Source organism: Bombus fervidus, chromosome 11 (assembly GCF_041682495.2).
Source record: "Bombus fervidus isolate BK054 chromosome 11, iyBomFerv1, whole genome shotgun sequence".
NCBI lineage: Eukaryota > Metazoa > Arthropoda > Insecta > Hymenoptera > Apidae > Bombus > Bombus fervidus.
In genome coordinates, this window is record NC_091527.1 from 6310709 (window position 1) to 6332534 (window position 21826).

The 21826-nt window shown below is 33.1% G+C and overlaps 4 protein-coding genes across 5 annotated transcripts; 2 read left to right on the plus strand and 2 right to left on the minus strand.

Moving 5' to 3' along the window:
• Window positions 1-6: 6 nt before the first annotated feature.
• Psr (bifunctional arginine demethylase and lysyl-hydroxylase PSR) lies at window positions 7-2998 on the plus strand. Its single transcript, XM_072012650.1, has 7 exons — window positions 7-695; window positions 774-868; window positions 1338-1543; window positions 1614-1896; window positions 2034-2389; window positions 2481-2713; window positions 2836-2998. The coding sequence occupies exons 2-7, from the start codon at window positions 796-798 to the stop codon at window positions 2861-2863; spliced, it is 1179 nt and encodes a 392-aa protein (XP_071868751.1). The 5' UTR covers window positions 7-695; window positions 774-795; the 3' UTR covers window positions 2864-2998.
• Klp31e (kinesin-like protein 31E) lies at window positions 2759-13948 on the minus strand. 2 transcript variants are annotated; one of them, XM_072012624.1, is made up of 16 exons: window positions 13564-13948; window positions 11935-12319; window positions 11347-11793; window positions 11161-11269; window positions 10147-10350; window positions 9741-10042; window positions 9393-9636; window positions 8421-9322; window positions 8010-8356; window positions 7747-7935; window positions 7555-7674; window positions 6303-6471; window positions 6139-6244; window positions 5479-6033; window positions 4525-4792; window positions 2759-3496 (listed from the first exon to the last, which is right to left on the minus strand). In XM_072012624.1, the coding sequence occupies exons 1-16, from the start codon at window positions 13596-13598 to the stop codon at window positions 3418-3420; spliced, it is 4461 nt and encodes a 1486-aa protein (XP_071868725.1). In that variant the 5' UTR covers window positions 13599-13948; the 3' UTR covers window positions 2759-3417. The 2 variants fall into 2 exon arrangements, with proteins under 2 accessions (XP_071868725.1, XP_071868726.1); XM_072012625.1 differs by having other exon boundaries at window positions 2759-4315.
• Window positions 13949-14140: 192 nt separating this feature from the next.
• On the plus strand, window positions 14141-18591 carry LOC139992098 (tRNA endonuclease ANKZF1). The gene is made up of 13 exons (XM_072012634.1): window positions 14141-14607; window positions 14702-14842; window positions 15179-15385; window positions 15460-15764; window positions 15889-16003; window positions 16073-16218; window positions 16283-16508; window positions 16581-16850; window positions 16928-17131; window positions 17208-17484; window positions 17566-17707; window positions 17788-17961; window positions 18036-18591. The coding sequence occupies exons 2-13, from the start codon at window positions 14743-14745 to the stop codon at window positions 18207-18209; spliced, it is 2340 nt and encodes a 779-aa protein (XP_071868735.1). The 5' UTR covers window positions 14141-14607; window positions 14702-14742; the 3' UTR covers window positions 18210-18591.
• On the minus strand, window positions 17278-21542 carry LOC139992102 (uncharacterized). The gene has a single exon (XM_072012643.1). It carries the CDS (start codon window positions 21540-21542, stop codon window positions 19752-19754), a length of 1791 nt encoding a protein of 596 aa, XP_071868744.1. The 3' UTR covers window positions 17278-19751.
• Window positions 21543-21826: the final 284 nt, after the last annotated feature.

Below are 21826 nucleotides of genomic sequence, written 5' to 3' on the forward strand. Positions count from 1 at the left end.
CCGCGGATACAACTTTCTTGTTGTGTTGTTATTATTTCATATTTTTTTTCGATGTCACTTTATTTATTTTACATTTGCCAGAAAATAAACTCAGTAGAGATCAATTTCCGTCTGTTAATGAAATTAATCAGACCACCAGAGCAGATTGTTTTTTACATTATATATGTATGCTATAATATAAGGAGTTAATAACGAATTGACGATTAGAAAAATTTAGTTTACTGAATAAAGTTTGGGATGTGATATACGTATAATGTTTAGGGCCGTTGTTCTTTTTAGTATATGTAATAATGTTTTGTTTTAAATAAGAGGATAATTTATATACATAGTTACGTATATATGAGAGCGAAAGTTACGATATCGATACTTCTAGAAGCGCAATTACATTTACGGGATGACCTATTGATAGAACATGGTATTTGTCACGTAGGCAGTCCACATAAGAATCAGCGCCTCTGTAGATAATGTACAGAACTTTAGTTCTGCTATTTAAGGTCATCATGTTGAGTAGTAAAGTCAAAGATGTACTGGACGCCGGATATACATTTGAAAAAATTTTGTAACATGAGATCAAAATAAAGAGAACATATACTTGGTAAAATATTAACAAAAAAGTTGTACTAAATGTTCCATATACTTGTGAAAATATCTACCGATGTTTTGATTCACCTTACGGAGTTTATGCGAACTAAAAAGTACAGTTACCACTGAATGACGTGTTGCACATATTTTTTGATTGTAAATTGTAAATATATTAAAACTAGGTTAATTAGGTAACACAATAAACGTGTAGCCATGTCGGACGAATTGAAATTAGATCACCGTGCGAAAAAAAGGATCAAAGAGGTTAAAAGGAAAGCTAGACCAGGTAAACATGTCATAACCTAATTTTATAACCTATACGTTGACGTGATATGGGCGTAAATTATTTTTAACAGACAATTATTCTTGACAAATTATTTTATATTGCTAGTATGACTAGAAGTAATTGAGACACCGTTTGTCTTCTTGTGACGCTCGTCGTTATAAACAGAATTTGGATATGTGATACAAGACCGAACTATCTTTGCCGACCTTGGATGATGTAACTCCAAATTTCCTGAAAGTATTGCGATAATAATATAATATAATGCACTTATACGTAAATAGTTTACCGTTTAAATTGCTGTATAAACATTAAATATAATAAATTATATAGTGTCAGTAATATATACAAATCTTAATAAACCTTCATTGTTTACATAATATATTTTATTATTTTTATATTATTCAAACGTTTCATTCTTTAAAAAATCGTTCCTATTCTTTTCTTTATAATAGTTAAATGTTTCTTCTAGAACTTGGTGATAAGGCTGCTTGGATCCAACATGGCTATAGTAAAAAATTTGAATCATTTTGGAATTTCATTGACAATGTGGATCGTATTGATGAATCTAAAGTATCTACAGAAGAATTTATAGAAAAATATGAGAAACCTTACAAACCTGTGATAATACAAGGTGTTCAAAATGGTTGGAAAGCCCAATATAAATGGACTATAGAGGTACATGTTTTTTAAATTAATTACGAAATATATTATTATCTATGACTAATAATTTTCTATTAAAATGCAGAGATTAGTAAAAAAATACAGAAATCAAAAGTTTAAATGTGGTGAAGACAATGAAGGATATAGTGTAAAAATGAAGATGAAATATTATGTACGCTATATGCTTAATAATGAAGATGATTCACCTTTGTATATCTTTGATAGTTCCTTTGGTGAACATCCTAGACGGAAAAAATTACTAGAGGATTATGTTATTCCTAAATATTTCCGCGATGATTTGTTTCAATATGCTGGAGAACATAGAAGACCGCCATATCGTTGGTTTGTTATGGGACCTGCTAGGTCTGGTAAGTATTTTAATTAATTTCATAAAATCATAAAAAATTATAGTAATGATATCTGCTTTAAAAGATATCTATATAAATAATTGCTTTATCTAAACAATTATTTTAGACTATGTTATGAATAAGTAATGTGAATACAGGTACAGGCATACACATAGATCCATTAGGAACAAGTGCCTGGAATGCACTGATTTCTGGGCATAAAAGGTGGTGTTTATTTCCTACACATACTCCGCGGGAACTTCTTAAGGTATCTGCGGCTGAGGGCGGTAAACAAAGAGATGAAGCTATTACATGGTTTTCTGTTATTTATCCACGTACAAAATTGCCTACCTGGCCACAAGATTGTTTGCCAATAGAGATTTTACAAAATCCTGGTGAAACTGTTTTTGTTCCTGGTGGTTGGTGGCATGTTGTTTTAAATCTTGATGAAACTATAGCAGTTACTCAAAATTTCTGCTCCCGTACGAATTTTCCAGTAGTGTGGCATAAAACAGTAAGAATTTATGTATAAAACAATGAATTCACAATAAAATAATATACATGCTGTATAATAATATACGTATGTTTTAATAATTTTGCTATAGGTACGGGGGAGACCAAAATTATCACGTAAATGGTTAAAAGTACTCAGGGATAAAGAACCAGAATTAGCAGCATTAGCTGAAACTATAGATGTAAAAGAAGATACAGGTGTTGCCAGTGATTCTTCTAGTGGTTCTTCAAGTAGTTCTTCAAGTACTAGTAGTAGTAGTCAATCAGAAGACAGTGCAGATGACAGTGGTCAAGAATCATTGACAACACATAAAAAGAAAAAAAGGTAGGAACTTGTTGTTTTATTATATGTAGTTTTAAGAAAACCACATTTAATATTATTATTAGTCCATTTATTCTTTGTAATTATAAGTATAATAAGACATAATACTGTTTTTAAATTTTTAGAAGAAAACTGAATAACAGCCAACCCTGACAATATCAAGCATATGGGACCTACAGAGACCTCAGACTGTACAGTATTAACCAACAATTGTTTGTACTAAGAATAAATATTATAATTATTACGACCTTCATGTTCATAATAAAATAAATGCTAGATAATACCAAATTTGTTCTTATTAAGTAAATTTGTTTAAATACTATACTTAATCCACGATAATGCACTTAATTTTTGCTGAATCAATTTTTTTAATAATACATCTTTGGACTTCATATTTCTATATACTATAGAATCGTTTTGTTATTTAAAAATTACATTTATAAATTTTATACATGTGTTAAATGCTTATATCCATTAAGGCAGTACACGCAAAACTTGTTATAAAATATTTAAAGTGTCAAACACATCACACATATATGATCTCAAACATAAAATATCGAATTAACACATCTAGCAGGCAATAGTCAGGTGCATTATCATTACAAATCCTCGAATTAATTATCCATTGTGTTATAAATTAATACAAATTAACAAATAAATAAAAAAATATAATTACAAAATAAATACATTTCCAATGAGTGCATGTATTAGCTTTTCAATGAGTTGCTTCTCTGGAAAGTTCTTGCATCTCTCTTATAGTAGCTCCACAGCCTCACTGTTGCATCACTTCACGTTGACATCATATTGCATGCACCATATTGGAGTGTAAATAACATAGAAGCAAAGTAATACAAGAAATTAAATTAAATTTTCATATTCGTTAATTTATACAAGTCAATGATTATGACAAGTATTATTTTCTACTACAACTTCATTCAATCAAACAAATGTTTTACATAGAATACATTCATAACTGCAACCACACTATTAATGACAAATTTTTGCTAAAAACTTGCATAAATACTTTCAAAAAGCAATACACACAGCTTTGATAGAAACGAATGAGAATTGATCAGTAAAAGAAATATGAAATTTTAAAGAAATATCATTAAGTTATTCTTTCATGTTCAATAACTAATCTACCATGTAATATCAATAAACAATTTTACAGAAATTTAAAGCGCATTTCCGATTTTCATTACATTCGATAGTAATTACATGTCAAAGCGTTTGAGGCAGAAAATTAAAGTTACTATTATTTTATGATTTATCTTTTCATTGTATGGAATAATAATTTCGAAACTATAATAAACAAGTATGTAGGTGTGTAAGCAAACGAACTGTTGTCTGTTTTTTTTATAAATATTTACCAGCTGAAAAGTTAAAATTTTATCAAATAAAATTCATGTATGTATTTATGATAAACATGTCCACACACTTTTATAAAACAGCTGAGTGGACAAGCATGCGCATTACCACATCAACAAATTATAAATGCAAAGGAATATTATGCAGCAAAATAGAAAAATAAGTTAAAGGGAAACTGTGGAAATAGACATGGATAATGAGGAATCGGGAATACGCCACAGCTTCACCTCTCCAGAGCTGCAATCAACATTTTAGATATTATTCCATTCAAGAAAGTTATGGCAAGTACTGAACCCGAGCAAATATTTCAACTTAAAATAATTTATCTAATCAAGTCCTCAAAGTTAATTTAGAATAATGTAAAATTTTTATGTTATTGCAGCTTATATTTCCAATATGCTTCGGGTCAGTTTAGTATGAGCAACAATACAAAAATGCATACTTACTTGCTTGCAGTAAAAACGTGTTGCTGATTAGTTGTTACAGCATTAATAGCAGTACCGTGTGCTCGAACTTCTCCTATTGGAGTACATTCTGTTTGATCCTTTGGTACAGACCAGGCTTTTAAAACACCTCCTCTGCATCCAGATATCATTACAGATCCATTATTAATCATACACAAACCCAAGATCCAATCTTTGTGAGCATTATTTAGTGATTGAACTAGTTCCATTCTGCTCAAATCCCATCGTTTAATACACATATCCCTTGATCCTAAAAAAAATTTATTATATGTCGGACATGAAAGAACATCGGGGCCTTTCTTTTGGAACGTTTGGGAAGATCCTCAATACTTTAGTCCAGACTTTCTATTATAGCCATACTTAAATAATAAAACTGAGAAATAACTGTTTATGATTTAATCCAATTATGTTTGCGCGAGATTTATGACAGTGGGCTTAGGCTCGAAGTGACATAACGGGTCACTGAACGTAGCCACGGTCATGGGAGGGACATATACCTAACAGAGGTATGGAGTAATTAAGTAGCTCTCCTTAAAAACAAAGATTAACCTGAGAGATACAGAGAGGTACGGAGAGGAGTATACAAGGGCAGTTCCACTTGGACTGTGGTTCAGTCCGATAAGTTCGACTAGTCCAGTGAACAATGTCGAGTCACAAATCGCAATCGTCATTCCGTTGACCGTGTATTCGTTATCGAACCTAAGACCATTGTCATTAGTGTCTAATCACAGCGGTTACTTGTCAATTCTGTAATACTCACACTTGTGCTAATCAACATTACCTTGATTATATAACAACGATAGCTAATTCCAATGAAGATTCATTACACGTCCCTAACCCTAATCATAATGATAACCCGACATATAAATTTTAAAAATATCTCGAATGTATTAAAGGTGATAATGATGTTAGAAACCTGATTTTAAAAATACTTGCCAGAAAACAATGTCGATTCGTAAGTTGTCAAACATTGAACACCATCATAATGTGGAGGTGCCAGACTGACCGATTGTCCGGATGCATTTGGTTCAACAAGAGATATCAGATGATCTTTGCTACCTGTTATCACCCTTCCATCATCTGCGACAGCTAAACACATTACTGCTGCCGTATGTGGTGTACTTAATCTTCCAGTGTGTGTTAATTTACGGAGATCCCATACTCTGACTTTATCGCTAGACGCGGTATATAATTCTTGCTCATCTATACTGAGCACTAAATCATTGATGGTTGTTTCACCAACAGGAACTTGAAGTACTCTAGATGGAGTTGATAATGCGAGTGGTCCACTTTGAGCTTGACCAGATGAAAATAAAGTTTTCACGCAGCTGTTTCCTGTACGCAAATCCCAAACTTTTACATATGCTGAAGAAACACTGAATAATAAATTATGCATTGGTGAATATTTCACCGCTACGACATTGTTCGGATGACCACTTAATGTGAGATTCTCAATTCCTGTTCCTAAATCCCATACTTTGACAGTTCGATCTAAAAATTTTATACATAATTAATGTATAAAGAGTATTAAGAGAGAAAGAGAGAGAAATGTAGGGTACTTTTAAAGATGTTAAATATTTGTTTTACGTCTGATACCTTTTGAACCACTGAAGAGCAAATCAGAAGTTACACATATAGTCAGTACTGCTTTGCTATGTCCTTCAGCAACGTGAGTGCATTGCAAAACAGCTCGTGGTTGTGTCTGAAAAAAATATATATCATGTATAACTAATAGAATACAGCATTCATACTGTATTTACCTTGCCTTGATATTGAGAAATAATTCCTTTTATAGGTTGTGGATCTGTAGATGTTGGTTGTCTACTTGCAGTTAGTCTAGAGAAAACGTTTTCTTCTCGACTATTGAACCGTCGGTACGTAGTCGGAGATCCAGGAGGTGATGACACATCTGTATGTGCTACTTGTTCCCTAGTTGAGGGTTTGTTATGTTAGCGTGTTAGTTAGCCGGAAATCTTGTCAATTTTAATCCGAGGTAAACTATATTGGCTCAATACAATATGGATCATGCAAGTGCATTATTATAAGATATAATTGTAAATTGATTTTAATAAAATTAGTAACAGTGTTGCTGAATTATAAGTATATTAATGTGTATAACATTAAATGTATTACAGTATAAGAAAATATTACACATTGATACTTTGAAAATAAAAACTAAATAATAAATAATAAATGGTTAATTTATGAGAAAACTGTAATTAATGCACATCATGATTCATTACAGAAAATGTTTAAAGAAATTTAAACAAAAAACAAAAAAAAGAATGGTCCACCAAGGGGCTTTTTAAAAGTATTTTCATAGAACAGTGTACCTTAAGTGTTTGTGCTTTTATTTATTAATTGTCATGTATACAAAATAGCTGCTTACATATATACAAATTCATGATCCTTTTGCGAAACAATGTGTTTTATACAAATAGAAAATTTTGCGACATTTATACATATTTATATTAGAGAGAGATAGAAATGTATATAATACATTGAATAAATTGTTTGGCATTAAAACAATCTTAATAAGGTACCTGTAGTAAGAATAATAAATAAAATGTCATTATTACCAAAATTCCCGAAAACTAACGAATTTTCAAATGCATTTTGTATGAGATATAAAATTTTGTATAAATTGTATCTTCTTGCCTAATCCAACAATTTGTATGTTAGTAATCTTATTTTGAAAATTATTAACGTAAACAAAATGTGAAAAAAACAAAATATAGAATCAAAAGAAATAATTTTTAATAAAGACAATTCCCTTAATACATACTTTCTTGTATTTATAACAAAAGAAATTATGTCACCAGTACACCTTTTCTGGCTATAGTTCAAACAAAATTAAAATCTCATAATGAAAATATTAATAAATGCACTTGTCGAGAATGATACAGATCTTTTTAAGAAAAAAATTTAACCAGTAGTGCATGAAACAAGGCGTCAAGACAAAGATATACAAAGAATATAAAAATTAGGACGTGCTGCAGGATTATCACTCACATGGAGCCTCCACCAGGATGAAGCGGTCGTCGCAGTGGCCTTGGCGATGTACTATCACGTCGACTTAGAGTCGGGGATCCACCGCTTATGCTACCATGACTTCTGGTTAAAACCAATCCTCTTACAAAAAAAAAATGTTCATTTTATATTTCGCATTACATGATTAAGTTATTGGAGAATAATTGTACTTACTTTAAACTACCAGGTGCACTAGGCACCCTCGTAAGTGGATGATTATGACTTTGATTTTGTTCTTCTGTCTTTAAGTTATCTGGATTAGCTTGAACTCCATAAAGGAGCTCTTGAGGTTGTGTAGTCCTTCTGCGTACTTTATTATTACGTTGTTTTTCCTCTCCAACAATAACTTGAGTGTAATTTTCACTAATATTTCAAATTAAACAAATATTACTAATAGATATTGTTAAGAGGTATTAAAAAAATAGTGTACGACTTACTTATCTGGCGATGAACTCCTAGAACTAGGTGGACTATAATTCATAGTACTATGATTATTCGTAAGCGATAAAAGATCTCTGTCTCTCAACACGTGCTCTAATAATTGATGTTGCACATCACTTTCTTGCGCAACTTGATTTAGTCTTGATTCCATGTCTCGGACTTCAAGCTGCTTTTGTGCAGCCACGCAACTTTGCTCGACAGTAAAAGCTAGCATTCTTTGTAATAAATATTGAGCCTCATCTACAGACTGAATCGTTGATATAAGAGCTTCAACACCAGGTTCCCCTTCGCCTTCACCATCTCCCATTTCCATCATATCACGTTGACATTCAGAGATACTATCCTGTAAAAAGTAACTTGAAGAACAAAGAAATATTAACTTGGCTAATATAAGAAAAGAAAGTTACCTGTAGATAGCTAATTTTACTTCTCACATTATCAATTTCTTCATCTATGTCAATTGTGTCACCTCTCGAACTTTCTATAACATTTCTGTGTTTTTGAAGCTTTTCAAGTTCTCTACCTAGTTCTTCTCGTTCTTGAAGAAGTCTTTCCATTTCTCTCTCCGTTTCTGCAGCTGCCTGCTTAGCCAATGCTTGCTTGGCAATGGTTCTTTCAAATGTTTGCCATCTTTGTTTTAATGCTTTTGGGTTAATTGGTTTAGGCGGTGCTCTACCGGCAGCCTTTTGGCTTAAACCTCTGTCTCGTTTTCTTAACGCTGAAACTTCTTCTTGTTTGCGTCTAAGAACTACTTCTTTCATTCTTTTATCTGCCTCAAGCGTTCGAATCGTATTTGCATTTTTCCTACTTTCCTTACGCAATTGTGCTATTTCTCTATTACGTCTCAACTCATTTTCTTTATGTCTCTGTGCTTCTTCGCGCATTTTATTCAGAAGTTTTACTTTTGCTCGCTTCATCTCTGCCAGTTCATTTCGAAGCCCTCTTAACCTGTTTTCATTCTGAGATTGACTCTTAAGTAGCCTCGCATGTTCCTTCTTTGCAGATTGCAAAAGTCGTACTTCTTTTTGCATAGCAGAAAGTTTCTTTTCATATTCATCGCGTAATTTTTTCACTTTTTCTGTTGGTGGTATTGGTTGTTGTTGTAATGATTGCAACACCTTATCTCTTTCTTCTTGGGTATTTCTGATTCGAGCCTGTAATTGAGCAAGTTTATCTTCGTAATGTTGCTTCATAGTTTGTAAACGTTGTTGAGAAAGTTCAAGTTCTTGTATTAGTCGTTGTTTTACATCAATATCTGACGTTAAAGCTTCCAATTCACGACCCATAGCTGCCTCTTCTTCGTCTTCTTCTACAAAACATTATATTATATATAATTATATATTATATAAATTATATATATAATTATAATATATATATACCTTTCCTATCGGAATCATCATCTGAATCATCTTCGCTTACAGAATCCTGCCCTGCTTCTGTATCATCACCTTCTGTTTCATCTCCTGTTTTCCCAGCAATATTGGAAGTATGTCCATGCTGTTCCTTTAATGCAGTTAATGTTTCAATTTCTTTTTGTAGTTCTTTCTTAGCATCATTTAATACTGATGTAGAGTCACTATGAAATATGTATCCAGAATCACCATAGGGGTTGGCAGCATTAACCTGTGTAAATCGAAACACCATTAGAAAATCAATTGCTACATAGGTCAATAACATATATATTTGCTACTACTATATGCCTTACAGCTATGTATGTGCTATTATACCTGTATTTGACGTTTCTTCAATTGCTGATACATAGCTTCTGCTTCTAAAAGACGAGCTCTTAGTTCTTCTATTTCTTGTAAATATCCTTGTATTAAACTCGTCACTTCAGGATTTTCACCTGTTGATGACAACCATTGACCGGTATCTTTTTCTGCCTGCAGAAGAACATTCTTTGCTGTCAATGCTTCAACTGTTTCTGAAAGGGCTTTTACTCTAGTACGAAGACTCTGTAATTCACTGTTCAACATTTGATTTTCATGCCAAGCATCATTTATACCATCTTCACCAACAACTCTTTTTCCTATTAAAAAATAATTAACAAATTAAAATTTTAACTTTTCATAATAAATTTGATATGTTACAAAAACCAATTCTCCATATCTATATAATATTTTATACACTTACCTTGCCTATATTCCATTAATTCTAATTGAAGCTGCTGTATTTCTCTTCTAAGAGAAGCAATTGTTCTTGAACTCTTATCTTGATTAATTGTAACTTTATTCTTTATGTTCCTTGCTCTGTTTGCATACTTCAGAGTACTTAAGGTTTCCATAAAATCTCTATCACTTGGTGATACACAGGCTATCATAACAGTTTGACTGTTACCTACAATCGTTGTAAATAAATTTTATAAATGTATGTCGGAGATGGAAGGACAACGGGACCCTCCGTTGGAATCACTCAGAAAAACCCGAATGCTGTAGCAATTACGAAACAACCCAAACACAGTTATTCGAAACTTGCAACAAACAAGCAATGAGCTTGGGCTCGAGGCGACGACTGATCGCCGAGCGTAGCCACGGTCACGGGATAAACGTTCCACCTAACGGAGACGTGGAATTGCATAGCCCGCCTTTAATGAATCAGCCGTACCGATATTTGACAATAAACGACCTAACGGCTCCGTAGTTAGCCACATACGGATGGTTGCCACAGGGTGATGCATCATACACAATTGGCAAGTGGCCTTTGTTCTATCAGCCCGTATACCTGTCGCCCGTTGTGAGATTTTCCCCGACTAATCCGATGACCTGGTGCCATAAGGACACCTGATATTGTTTCGCTCGGCAGCGAGGAGAGATTATTCTCTTGCTTGGAGTCTTATTAGCCAGAGACCTAGTGTGTGAGTAGTACAGAGTAAATCGAGGGACAGGTATCACAAGGAGTAAGTGGAGTGCGAGTTAGATTTTGAAGGCAAGTAGATCAGTTATCCCGTGGACCGTGGATTCGCTATACCGACTCTAAGATCATTGTCGTTATCGTTCGATTATTGTGGCCAGTAGTTTATCTTGTATTTGTGGTAATAAACGATATCATCGATTGTATAACGACGATGAACAACTCAGGCGCAGATCCCTTACACGCCCCAAATCCAAGTCTTAACGTAAACCCGACATATATTTATGATTCTATTACCTCCTAGTGAATCTTGAAGCAGCCTTGTTAGCTTTGAATCTCTGTATGGTACATGTAAAGCTCTTTTCGTCTTATCGCCAAGTGCAGAAATTACATTACCTAAAGCCAACTATAATGCAAAAAATAATTGTTCTGATGGTGATTACAATATTGTATACTTCTCCTATAAAATTATCAATACATTACCAATCCACAATTTATAGAAATCCCTTCTTTTGCTCTATCTCCAGTAGCACCAGTTCTTTTTAGCCTTTCTGATCCAGCTAAATCTACAAAATGAAATTTTGCAGTTAAAGTTTCAAATTCACCAGCAGGTTCAGAACCACTTGTATCAACATCAGCATCTGGATCTTCAACTTTTACATATCTTTGCTGCTTTATATATAGTGTAAATATTGCATGTGATCTTGATGACTGAGTATTCATTTGTGTAGATCCAGTTGTACGTGACAATGCTCCTAATCTTAAATACTCTAATGCTTCCTCTGGACTAGTAACAATTCGTGGTTCCACTCCAGCTAAATGAATATTGCCTGAGGGATCTTCATGAATACGAGCACCACCCCTAGGACCACCAGGACCTAGTAAATCTTTCAAGTCCTCATTATACAATTCCAAAAATTGCGCAGTAACCTATTATAACACATAAAGAAAACAATTTATATAGAAGAAACATTTTATCTTATGAGATATTAAATTTCACTCATAAGTAGAATAATTTATTTTAGTGAAGTAACATGGACTTAAAATTATATACAAAATTTCTTTGCAAACCTTAAATTCCGGAGGCATTTGTGCACGTTCTCTAGCCTGCTGTTGTTTTTCCGCAATACCATTGAACAGGTGTCTAATAGCTCTTGGAATAATTCCAATTACAGCTTCACCTACTTCCACATCAAATCCAGTACCCATAGTATATGTTTTGCCAGATCCAGTTTGACCATATGCAAGAACAGTTGCGTTATATCCATCTAATGCACCTTCTACCAAACGTGCAACACATGTTTCATGAATTGTGCTTTGTCCAACACCAGTATCAAAAACATAATCATATGTAAAGGCCTTGTCTGGTCCAAGAAAGACTTGGGGTTCTCCTGGAGGTACTTGAGTACAAATTCTACACATGTCAATTACTTCACGTGCTACTTGAGGCCTTATTCTGTGATTAATAACAATAAATTATGAATTACCGATATTTCTTAATATTTCGATAAAAGAAAATTAAATATTAAAGATTAAATACGAATATAAACAATGAATATGAAAAAGAAAAAGTACAAATGATTTTTATTTTTCACACATAAATTACGTTTAATCAATTCGTATTCGTATTCATATATAATGTATTACGTTGTAGTCATATTTAATGTGTTATAATCAACATCATCGTACACAACGTATCAGCTGTTACTGTAATAAAAATCCCGCGCGATAGGTAAGAAGAATTATATACAACAAAACGCATGAAGAATGAAGCTAAGGAACAATTTAAAAATATTCAAATAAGGAGAGAACCGGATGGATAAAGATAGAAATGACTAATATAAACAATTGGAAATTGAATAAATTATGAAGAAACGAAGAAAATATGGTGGGGGAGGAAAAATTCATTCATCAGAAATCGACATACATGTTCGTCGTTCGTTATACAACTGGTAATAAAGCCTACGACCTACGCATCCAATTCTTTAAAAGGAGATATTATGCGATTAAAGCACGCAATGCAGTACTGCGTAAAAAAGAATGCTGACGGAATTTCAATTATAAAATAACTTAATCGAAAAATAACAGGGAGATTTGGGAGATAAAAACGAAAAATATTAATGACAAATATCGCATTTACATATCGTTATGTGTTTGTTAATAAAATAAATAATTTTAAAGAAGTGAATAAAAAATTAAGGATATTAAGAAACATATGAATATGTCGATAGTTAATTCGTGTAACTGTTTTAGTAAGGATATTCGAAAAAATCTGTAATCATGTTGAAATGGTCTAAATAAAGGAATTTTCTAAAATCGTGAAAGTGTAACAGGAATCGATGCCTTTCGCAATTCTAATTATTGGATTCATAACAATGGATCCCAAGTGAAAGAAAAAATACATATCTATAGTAATAGATAAGATACACCGGGGAAGAATATATAATGACAATACGCGTAAATCACGGAAACATTGGAAAAGTACAGCATTTTTTACAGCAAAATTTTTACGTTTTGAATTCGAATAATACCTCCCGCGAATCTTACAGTTATTATTAAGTGTATCACATCGGTGATATAAGCTGTCACAGCGTATGTCGTTTTAGTAGCTTAGTTTGCGGTAATGTAGCCTACTTGACAGAGTGTCTTCCACAAAAACAATTTGATGAATTGATGTTTTAATAGAAAACCTGGACTTACCGTACGGCAACGCGTACACTCGTATCATCAGACATCTCGATATTGAATATTGTGCAACTCTTTAGGATGTGAAAGGAGAAAGAACAAAATCTCACTGGAGAAATCAACGAGAAATTGGTGCGATTAGGCCGAAACTATTAGGCGACGGGGCTATAATTTTTCGATACGCAGATATACTGAATGCGCACGCGTTATTAGATGCGGCGACCGTGAAAATTCCGCATTTTTCGTCGTGGACGCTCGCACAGACAATTGTGAAATCCACTCAAACATTTCTCATAACGAAAGAAAAATCTCTACGCTAGTCGCGTCGACTCAAGGACTGTACAGATCTCGGATTGAAATCATACGTGACAGACATCTTTGATTCTTCATGATATAAACCGATTATGTAGCATCATCTGTTGACAATTCTCGAAACTGTTAACGATTCTCTGTCACTCAAAAATTATATTATATATATCACTTGTTGGTAAGTTCTGATTTGTTGTATGTTGAGTCGATAATACTAGGAATGATGGTAAAATAATAAAGGGTCTCTAAAGCCTCTGTTCTATACTTTGTGTTACCGTGATATTATCCAAATTGTAATAGAATCTGTCTATATTTAATAACTAATATTTTCCAATTACATTTTTAGATTTTCTGCAGTTATGTAAACACTACATTGATTACAACATATGTACAAGAGATAATGTATTTGATGATGTAATCTTCTACCTATCATGACTGAATTAAAATAGGTTACTATACAGTGTGATTAGTATTTAAATTTGAACGTATATATGCTATTTATAATATTAGAATTTTACTTCAATCAAACTAACTATTTTCTTTTTGAATGAAAAAGTTAGTGACATTAACATAAGTGTAACTAATTAGTGAGTGACATCGGGTATCAAACTGCATAGTTCAATCTTAACGTCTAATTATCGTGAAGTAAACTATACATATAATATACGTAGAAAAGATAGTAGAGCCACGTTTATGCGACCGTGAGTGGAATCAGTGTAGAACGTTGTGGCTCTCCTATTACATTATTGGGTAATCAGAAATTTTCTTATCATTTTTTGTTTCAAATTAAAGTTTATTACATCTTTTTCTTTATTTTATCGGCGATTGTGCTTCATTTTTTCAGGCTTATATCGACTTTGATTAGAAGTTAAGATAACGTAGATAATGGATCATCAAATATTTAAAATATATAACCAGGAAGACTTTAACAGAATCACAAAGGGTATTAAAGTTGCACAATGTATGCAATCGCGATCGTCATCTGGTAATTAAGCTTAGGATATATATCTATTTTTATTTAAATGCTATTTGATGCGAATTTATGTTTGTATGTGAATACTTACTATTACAATTTTTACTTATATTTTTTAAAGCTAAGGATATTTATTAATCACTTTAACTATTTTGTTTATTCACTGTTTAATTACGTCATTCGAGTTGATTGATGTTTCAGAATTTTCAAATATATAGAAACCATATGTTTCTAAGGTTAAAGCATTTTCTTTCTACGAATTCGAAAATTACAAATGATTAAGAACGATATTATTGATAATATAATAGACGAATTTATGAAGTGAAGTTAAAAGCACTATTATATTAGTTTCAGGAAGTGAGAGAATTATAAGTCAACTTGATGATTTAGTTGTATCTGATTCCTTAAGTTGTTCATTTTGTAATACTATATTTGAAGACAAAGCACAACAAAGACTTCATTATAAGTTAGATTGGCACCGGTATAATTTAAAACAGCGTTTGAATGGATTAAGACCTATTAATGAAGATAAATTTAATCTTTTAGCTGATGAAGGTATTACCAAAGAACTTAGCTTTTTTGTATACTTAATGTATACTATGAAAAACATATCGTTGTTAACATTGTAGGCAATGTTTCGAGTTTATCTGGAAGTGATGTAGAATCTGAAAATGAAGATGAGACATATGCCTCAGAAACAGGAAATGGTCATTGTGAAAATAAAATCTCCATTAAAAATAAGAAAATTGAGAAAAAAGGAAAAAATACAGAGTCAGTTTCTGATAGTTCTGATACAGAATATTGTGATGACATTATCAAAGAGAAAAAAATTGAGGCTTTATTAGTCACTGCAAACCGTCATTCAAAAGTTTTTTTTGAGAATGATGATGGAAATATATTTAGTATATATAGATGCTTACTTCACAACAAGAAGGTCTGTTCATTTATAATAGTAGACATGCTTGTCTATGATATTATTCTGTAATTTGATCTACTTTGTTAGAATCACTTGGCGTGTCTATACTTGCCAGATCAGGAGAGATGCAATTACATTTTAGGAAATTCCAGAGGTAGACAATGAGATGATTGCTCAGGCACTGGACAGTGGGAGAAAAACAACATGGACTGTTATCATGATTGGTGGAGGACATTTTGCTGCAGCTGTGTTTCAAGGTATTAGTTTTAATGTATAAAGATATATTTTATATACCGGAATTATAAAGAAGTATCTACCTGCTTTAGGTGGGGAACCTATTGTGCACAAAACATTTCATTCTTATACAGTACGCGCAAAACAGGGCTTTGCTCAAAGTTCACGTACAACAGCTAATCATCCAAAGAGTGCTGGAGCTAGTTTACGTCGTTATAATGAAGCATCTCTCCTTCAGGTATATAGTTACTAAATTTAGATAGGGACTATTTTCATCATATTCACTAACTATTTATTTTCAGCATGTGCAAGATATACTTGAATCGTGGTCATCTCATATCAGTAATTCCTCTCTAATTTTATATAGAGCAGTTGGTCCATATAATCGTACTGTATTATTTGGAGGAAAAAATCCACCTTTCGATAAGAATGACTTAAGATTGAGGGCACTACCTTTTCCTACTCGTAGAGCAACATTTAGTGAAGTTAAAAGAGTGTATGATATTTTAACTTCCGTGGAAATTTATGGTATGATTTTGATATTATGTTTCAAATATTAAAATACGTTCATATTTATCTTACTAATGGTGTATGTTACAGGCTCTGCATCTGATTTTACAGATTGTTTTCCTATTTCACCACGTCAACCTCTTAGAAAAAAAGTTTCAAAAGCTGATGTATCTAGCGAAATTCCAGAGAAAATAGAAAATGTAGAGTATGATTCTAATGCTACCAATAACGCACGTAATCCACAAGATAGCGATAAGAATACAATTCCCGCTCAAGCATCTCCCGAAAGACAACATAAGAATTCTCGATCTCATATAGATAGAGCAAAAGCAAGAAAAAGTCCATGTCGCCCTTTACCCGGTACGAAAATTAAAATATTTTGAATATGAGATACAATTAAATAATTAATTGAATTTTCATTTGATCTCGTATTACAGATATCATTGCTAGGTTAGCACAATCATCTTCGGAATCAGAATTGGATCAAACAGGAACTTCTAATATTCCAATGAATGTTTCATTAATTGAACAAGAATTGGAAGTAGAACTTAATGAAAATTTAATCGCCTTTCAAGATACTGTGCCAAGATATATGAAGAATAAAAAAGCTCGTCGTCAGAAGAAAAAGACGAAAAAAGATGGTGAATACATTTATATATATTATGTTCTTTTAATGATCATATCTTTTTACATAAATAAAAATACTTGCATTTTTAGAATGCGTACTGAACGAAACTTTAACCAATGCTAAAGTTAAATTATGGTCTGCATGTAAATTAGGCGATGGTGAATTATTATCATCTGTAATTAATGATCTCGTAATTCAAGTAAAAAAGTTTGTGGAGTTGGAAGAACAAAATCAAGAGGACGTAACTGTAGATTTTAATTCAATTGTAAACAAAGATGATGTGAAGAAATTAGTAAATGATGTTAATGAAGATGGTAATACGATGTTACATGTAGCAGCTTTGGGTGGACACTTGAAATTAGTATGGTATGTTAGTAGTTAGAAATTAGTATGCTGATGTAACTATTGTTTTGTTTTGCAAAAATTTTTCAAGTTTATCTATTTTAGGCAATTACTGGAAATTGGATCAGATCCTTGCAATAAAAATAAGAAGCTACAAACACCATATGCTGCGGCAAATGATAAGGAAACCAGAAATACTTTTAGAAGATTTATGGGCGCTTATCCTGACAAGTTCAATTATAACAAAGTATTTACTATATATTTCTCTATCTTTCATTTATTAAGATGTTATTATTACATATAAAATAATATGTGTTTGTTATAAAGTCTCAAATACCTGGCCCACTTACTGATGAAATAGAACAAGAAGAATTAGAAAAAAAGAGACAACAAAGAAAAATAAAACGGGAAAAAGATAAATTGAAGAGAAAAGAATTTGAACTTAAAAAACAAGAAGAAGATACAAAGCAAAGATATCTTAGTCTTAGTGACAGGGAAAAGGTACACATTTTTAAAGATTAATTGTACAGCTATTTAGTATTAATAAATTAAATCGTTAAATGTTTCTATCACAGAGAGCTTTGGCTGTAGAGCAACGTATTTTAAACCAAGGGTGCACCGTAATTTCACGATGCTTTCAATGTGGTGTGAATATGGCAGGTCAAGTGCCTTTTGAGTATAATTCCAATCGTTTTTGTTCTATGCCATGCCTAAAGGAACATCGCCTTCACAACAAAGTTGTTATCTGATGGCGCTTTTTTATATTTGAAACCGCAATCTATGTACGTTTTCACGATGTAGCCTTATTTTTTTTTATCAAGTACAGGTTACGAAAATGACGTATTTCTTATAAGGGATTAGATTTAAATGTATGTATACCTTTTTTCAATAATGAAAAAAGAATTGAATAATCATAATATAATGATAAAAATTTAGGCACTCTGTGTTCAAAATAATATGGATATGTAAATTTAGGGTATTTTATGTTCTACAATACAAGTCATGCATATTTATTGTGTTGTTCAGATAAAATTTCTTGCATGTATGTTTCAAGTTTTGGGAAGAGATTATAAAATGCCACTTGATGTACGTACAGGAATTTTTATAATAATATATGCGTTTTAGCAAGAATATGATGAAATATTTTATAATTCATGAATTTCATTCATCTTCCTTTCTGAAAATATGAGATATGCCGAACTCATATTTGTTAAAAATTAAATACATTTTATATACTTTTCACTTTGGTTACATCTTTGGTATAACATTTTTAATTATATACTAAATGACATACATAAAGAACTAACATTTTATGTTTACGATAAACAGTAACTAACTTTCACATTCATGATCGCAATATTACATTCATTCCGAGTTTACGATATTATAACATTACATCGATTACGTTTTACCGTTATAATATCATAACATTGCAGTACATATCAATATATAATGTAACGTTCATGCGAAGAACGAGCCATTTGGATTATTTTTATAAGGTTGAAATTTAATAGGAATTTGAGATGGCATTCACACGTGAATCTCATTGCTGACTAGTATAGAAAAAAAGAAAATATAAATTTTCCAACACTCATACTGTAAAATCGTGGGAATTTAATATCGGTGGTATATTGACGAGAAAATGTACATTTCATACTGTTTATGTATTTGACGTGCTAACAATAGCTAGAATATATTTTCATTGACTTTTCATCCACAGCAGTAAGCGTTAAAAACTTTTATATTTTAGACACGAATTATGAATAACGAAAATAAAATAGAAACCGGTGTTTTAAATTCTTCTAAAATTTGTTAGCTATGCATTTTGTAGTAAGCATGACTGAATATAATTCAAGTATTTACAAGTTATCTTAATTTTATTCGGATAGAAATAACACTCTGATTCGGATGAAAATAATACATAGAGATCCAAAAGTTGTCTTCATAAATATACATTTTTTTCTAGTTGACTTCTATCGGTCACAATTATTAGTTCATGGTGTAAATAACAATATGAGAAAATATTTGAGATCGGCATGTCAGTTTTCGTTATTTCGTTCTCAAAGTGTGCTTTAGGCTAATCAAACTGTTACCTATTAAAATGGTCTTCGATTGGTAACTACTGAAAATATTAATTTTCATAAAATTGATACCGTTTGAATGGTTTAAGTACAGAATACGAAATTTTTGTTAATCTCTCACTGCATCAATTTATAAATGTCATAGATTAGTTGAATAAAATTTTCTTGTTTTATCTATTCTATCGTTATGATTAGTATCGTTAGTTCAATTTAAATGGACGTGGAATCATCGGAATCCGTATCGTCGCATTCATCGCCATACAGTCCCTGAATATTTCCATCGATCCAATTGTTATCAACCTTTACCTCATACCTGTTCTCTTGAATTTTATTCGAGGGGAGAATTCTTACGTATGTGTTCTTCATGTTCTTCAATTCGGACTGTATGCCAGTGTTCTTCAGCATTGGACTCCTTTCACCGCTACTCACCGACTTCGAACGAACTTTATCTGTAATTTTCTCGCCTTCCACCGATTCCAAAGAGCTTTTCCTTCGACTATTTCTTCTGTTAGATTTTTCTTTGTTGCTCGTCGTCTTTCTTCCTACTTTTGGACTTTCGCTTTCTAAATACTTTTTAATCCACTTCGGGGTCTCGCTCGAGTAAGACGATTTCTTCACGTACTTTGGATTGGCTATAATCATTGGTACGTCTGTTTCTATTACCGTAGTGATTACCTGTTCGTTTTCGTCAAAATTACTTTCTAAATACTTCTTCTTCGGTATCGCGGACATGCTTATCTTTCCAAGTATCGAGGAATTGTCATCTGTTTCGTACGTGTACGAGTAATGTTTCTGAATATGTTTAGGTTCATCAACAATATCGATAAGAGCTTCCGAATTTGAAATTTCGTTCTTCCGATTTTCTTCTTTCTCATCCTTCCGAAATCTTTCCAGAGCCTCCTCGAATAAATGTTTCGGTGACTTTCTGCCAAAGTCGAGAGGTTTGATAGGAGAAATTATACTCTGCCTCAGATTGCCTGTAATACTGTGTCTTTGCCTTGTTGGCGGATCAAGCAATCGACGCAAACTCGAATTCCTTATTTCGGGCACCGACATCCTTTCCCTGTTAGGAATCGGTGAGACTGATCTGTGAAGTTTGCTTGTCCTAAGCGTCGTCTGACTCTTCTGTTGTGTTGTAGCTGGTGGTGTCGAAGTAATTGCAGTCGTTATTTTATTTAATTCGGCTGATAATAATTGTCTTTCGCTTGGTGGTAGGATCGGAGTTGTGCTTGCCACGAGTACACTTCCAAGGCCTTCTCTAGCGGGGCTTTTAAGTTTACCTCCAGGAATTCCTACTTGTTCGTCGATCTTAGGTTGCTGGTGTTCACTGATAGGTGAACTAGCTATCGGTAATAGTCTGGACCGAGTCACATCCTGATTACGTGTCAGTTGACTGTCCAAGCTAAATCTTTGCTTCGGCGTGCCTGCTATTAACCTAAGATCGTTTTGCGTCTCTAGTTCCGGTATTGAGAATCTATCTCGATTAAATTTCGTCACAGCCGACTCCTTGAAGTTCCTATATTTAGCACCAATATCCAACTGCGACAGACGATCCCTTTGGCTAGCGTGTATGGCAGGAGAAAATCTTTTATGCTTGGTAGGCGGTGGAGAGGGAGAATGGAAAACCATCGTGGGTAAGTTGAGATCTTTCCCTGTACTTAGGCAAGGTTGAGATAATCTCTGTTGACCACGACCAGGGTGGTAATCACCAATAACTAAAGTGGATTGAGAAAGGCGATCTCGTTTCCCTGGTACATCCTGACGTAAGATAAACCTTGTTACGTCCGGTTGAGACAATCTCGAGGTACCTTGATCCATCGTTAAGCTTCCTCTCGAGCTTCCTCCGCCGTACGGCGCGCTTCGTGCTGATAATCTCTCTTCTTCATTAATACTATTATCTCCGGAAGCTGCTTTAAGACTTGTGTAAGATAATCTAGAGCTACGATTCATCCCGACAAAATTGATTCCGCTGAAGCTCAAGTTCAACGTAGGTTGAGACATTCTTATACGGCGGTCGGCCGAACCTCCGGATCTTTTGTCGTGGGATATCAGGAGAGTGGGTAGATTCGGTTGGGAATAACGACTTCGTTGACTTGCAGGAGAATAACTCGGTGGACAAGGTGTCGTTGATTGAGTTCCTTCGTATGTCACGGAGTCCTGAGACTCGATACTGGACTGCGATTGAGGTGGTGGTTTCACGGGAGTAATATGAAGATTCGGATGAGACAGTCGGTTCTTACGACCTTGAGTGGGTTTCTTTAAGTGGTCGATAAGGTTGGGTTGCG